Genomic DNA, 3,032 nt, shown 5'->3' with positions numbered 1-3,032 from the left:
CAGCACAGTCTTAGGCACCATAGCAGGTGCCTAATAAGTGCTTGTTCTGTCTTGACTTCTTTTATGTCATAGCCCCCTGTAGTCTGGTAAAGCCTATGGACCCTTTCTGAAGAATGGTTTTTAATTCCTAAATAAAACGCATGGGTGATTATTACAAGGGAACCCAATTATCTTGAAACGCAGTTATCAAAGAACTTAGTGAAGAACTTCCGCTGTAAAATACAATGTTCAGAGACAATTCCAAAAGGATCGTGATGGAAAAATTCTATCCACATTCAGAGAAAGAACTATGGAGTCTCAATACAGATCAAAGCAGACTATTTTCGATTTTTTTTTCTTTCTTGTGGTTTTTCCCATTTGTTCTGATTCTTCTTTCACAACATGCCTCATGTGGAAATGTTTAACATGATTGTACATGTATAACCTATATCAAGACTGCTTGCTGTCTTGGGGAGGGGTGAAGGGAGGGAGGGAGAAAAATTTGGAATTCAAAATTTTACAAAAATGAATGCTGGAAACTACATGTAAGTGGCAAAAATAAAATACTATTAACTGGGGGTTAAAAAAAAACAAAAAAACAAGAACCTCCGCAGTAAATAAAACCAGAGAGCTGTTAGCTCCCAGGTCGGTGGTTCGTGAGCAGGGCGAACCGGGGCCGCGCTCCCTCCCGGGACACGGCGGCCACGCCACCGCCGGTTTCCGTCCCGGCAGAAAGAACGGCGTGCAACTTAGCAAGCGGAAGCGACGGCGCCCGAGTCACGTGGTGGCAGGAGCAGGAACGTGGCAGAGGGCGGGCCGGAGACCGAACGTGCAGCGTCTTGGGCTCGGCTGAATGGGTGGCCGCGTCGGTATGGGTGCGCTGCGGGGCTTTGCTGGAGCCGCGACCAGTGCTTGCCTGTCCCCGGTAGCGCGCGGAGCTGCTGGGTGGTGAGGAAAGCGGCTGCAAGAAAGAAGAGCAGCGGCAGCAGCAGCAGCGGCAGCAGCAGGAGGAGAAAAGCGGGCGGGAGGTGGCCAGAGTGGGGTCTTCGGAGACTGTAGCTGTTGCCCTTGGGCCAGTCTCTCCAAAGCCGGGGAATCATGGCATCTCTGGTCCACACAGTCCTGGAGAATGGGCGCATAGCTGCCGGGCTCCTGCTCAACCTGCTGGTCTCCATCTGCATTGTTTTTCTTAACAAATGGATCTATGTGCACTACGGCTTCCCCAACATGAGTCTGACCCTGGTGCACTTCGTGGTGACTGGGCTGGGCTTGTACATCTGTCAGAAACTGAACATTTTTGCCCCTAAAAGTCTGCAGCCCTCCAAGCTGCTGTTCCTGGCCCTCAGCTTCTGTGGGTTTGTGGTCTTCACCAACCTCTCTCTCCAAAACAACACCATAGGCACCTATCAGTTGGCCAAGGCCATGACCACCCCTGTGATCATAGTCATCCAGACCCTGTTCTACAAGAAAACCTTCTCCGCCAAAATCCAACTCACTCTGGTGAGTAGCTCCAGCTCCAGCTTTTGGTGGCTGGAGTGACTCTCCCAGCTGCACTTCCTTTATCAGCGCCCCGAGAATTGGCTTCCTTGGGAACTGAGAAATTCATGTTTCGATCTTGTGTCAGTTTATGTGTCTTCACTTTGCCAGGCCCCCTCACTGAGTGGCAGGGGTTTGAGCTGCTCAGTGGTTAGCTGGGGGAAGAACCTGTTAGGGGCTGCCCAGAGCTTTACGATAGCAAAGAAACATCCCCTACGGGAATCAATGTGTGTGATTTTGATGTGTAGGACCTCATAGCATCCTGTTTGCATGGTGACATGCCATTAGGGTCCCTGGACCTTGGAATCCATGGTGACCCAGTGGAATATTCATCTTGGACTTTTGAGAATTTGCAGAATTGTCTGTTTGTACCTTATAGTGGCCACCCTACCTTTGACCATTGTTAAAAAAAAAATGTTTTCAGTAATGCCTTGTCTTTCTAATTTATGTTAAAAAAATGTGGGTAGCATATTTTAATCTAAAGGAGTAGGATGATCAATATGGACATTTTTTTAAAAACTGAATTATTTAAATAGGTACTAAATTTTCTATGTATGAGCATTAATAGACATGCATTTAAAATCTCATAAGACTATTAAAAAAACTAAACTTGAATCTCTGATTTTGTCTAATTAATATTTACATCTTTTTCTTTGCAGATACCCATAACTCTAGGTGTCATCCTAAATTCTTACTACGATGTGAAGTTTAATTTTCTTGGAATGTTGTTTGCTGCTCTCGGGGTGGTAGTTACATCCCTTTATCAAGTGGTTGGTAATTTTTTTCTTTTGTGCCCTTTTAGCAGACTCTAATTTTTGAAGCTATAAGCTCCAAGGAGAGGATACCGATTAGACTATTGGAAAGAAAATCTAATTTTCAGTTTTGTTGGATGCAAAGTGAGCAACGGAAAAGAGGCAGAGAAACATGGCTGGAAAGGTTCCATAGCTAGGAATGCTGGTTCAACTCTAACGTTATGAAGGAGCATGCATTTGTATGTATCGTGAAATATAAAGAAATTTCAAAGTAGTAACCACATTCCTAAATCATGTTACTATTAAAACCTGTAGACTGACTTCACTTTCTAATAATCTAGGTAACATATATTAATACAAACTCTGTAAGTAAAAAAATTACTTTTTATCTGCATGGCATACTGCATAGTAATGGTAGGCACTCAGTAAATATTGTCACTTGATACATTTTGGGCAGGGGTGTGTTCTGTGAAATAGAAGTCTCTCTGTACTAAAAACTCTGGCAGTGGAATTTTTGAGGGTGTCACCCTAAGGGATCAGATTCAAAATCTGTAACATTTAAATGATTGTTTCAAGTCTTACTTCTGAGAAAAATCTACGGATTTAAAATGAACACATTATCAATTTTTTGAGAGGCAGGCACCATGTAGTAGTGGATAGTGATTCACCCTCACAGGTGGAATAACCTGGGCTCAAGTCCCTTCTCTAACAGCTCTTTCTTTCTTTCTTCTTTTCTTTCTTTCTTCTTTTCTTTCTTTCTTTCTT

The 3,032-nt window shown here is 43.9% G+C and overlaps 1 protein-coding gene across 1 annotated transcript in view; it reads left to right on the top strand.

The window, feature by feature from the left end:
* The first annotated feature begins 844 nt into the window (after positions 1-844).
* The window catches only part of SLC35E3 (solute carrier family 35 member E3), an 11,606-nt gene continuing 9,418 nt past the window's right edge, over positions 845-3,032 (top strand). Inside the window, exons 1-2 of the mRNA XM_027854188.1 lie at positions 845-1,479; positions 2,175-2,285. Of these exons, the coding sequence (XP_027709989.1) occupies positions 1,078-1,479; positions 2,175-2,285 (513 nt within the window). The 5' untranslated portion in view covers positions 845-1,077. The remainder of the gene's footprint in view (positions 1,480-2,174; positions 2,286-3,032) is intronic.

Source organism: Vombatus ursinus, unplaced genomic scaffold (assembly GCF_900497805.2).
Source record: "Vombatus ursinus unplaced genomic scaffold, bare-nosed wombat genome assembly UNPS02010320.1, whole genome shotgun sequence".
Taxonomy (NCBI): Eukaryota; Metazoa; Chordata; class Mammalia; order Diprotodontia; family Vombatidae; genus Vombatus; species Vombatus ursinus.
The sequence above is the reverse complement of the archived record's forward strand: the minus strand, read 5'-3'. Positions and strand labels throughout refer to the sequence as shown.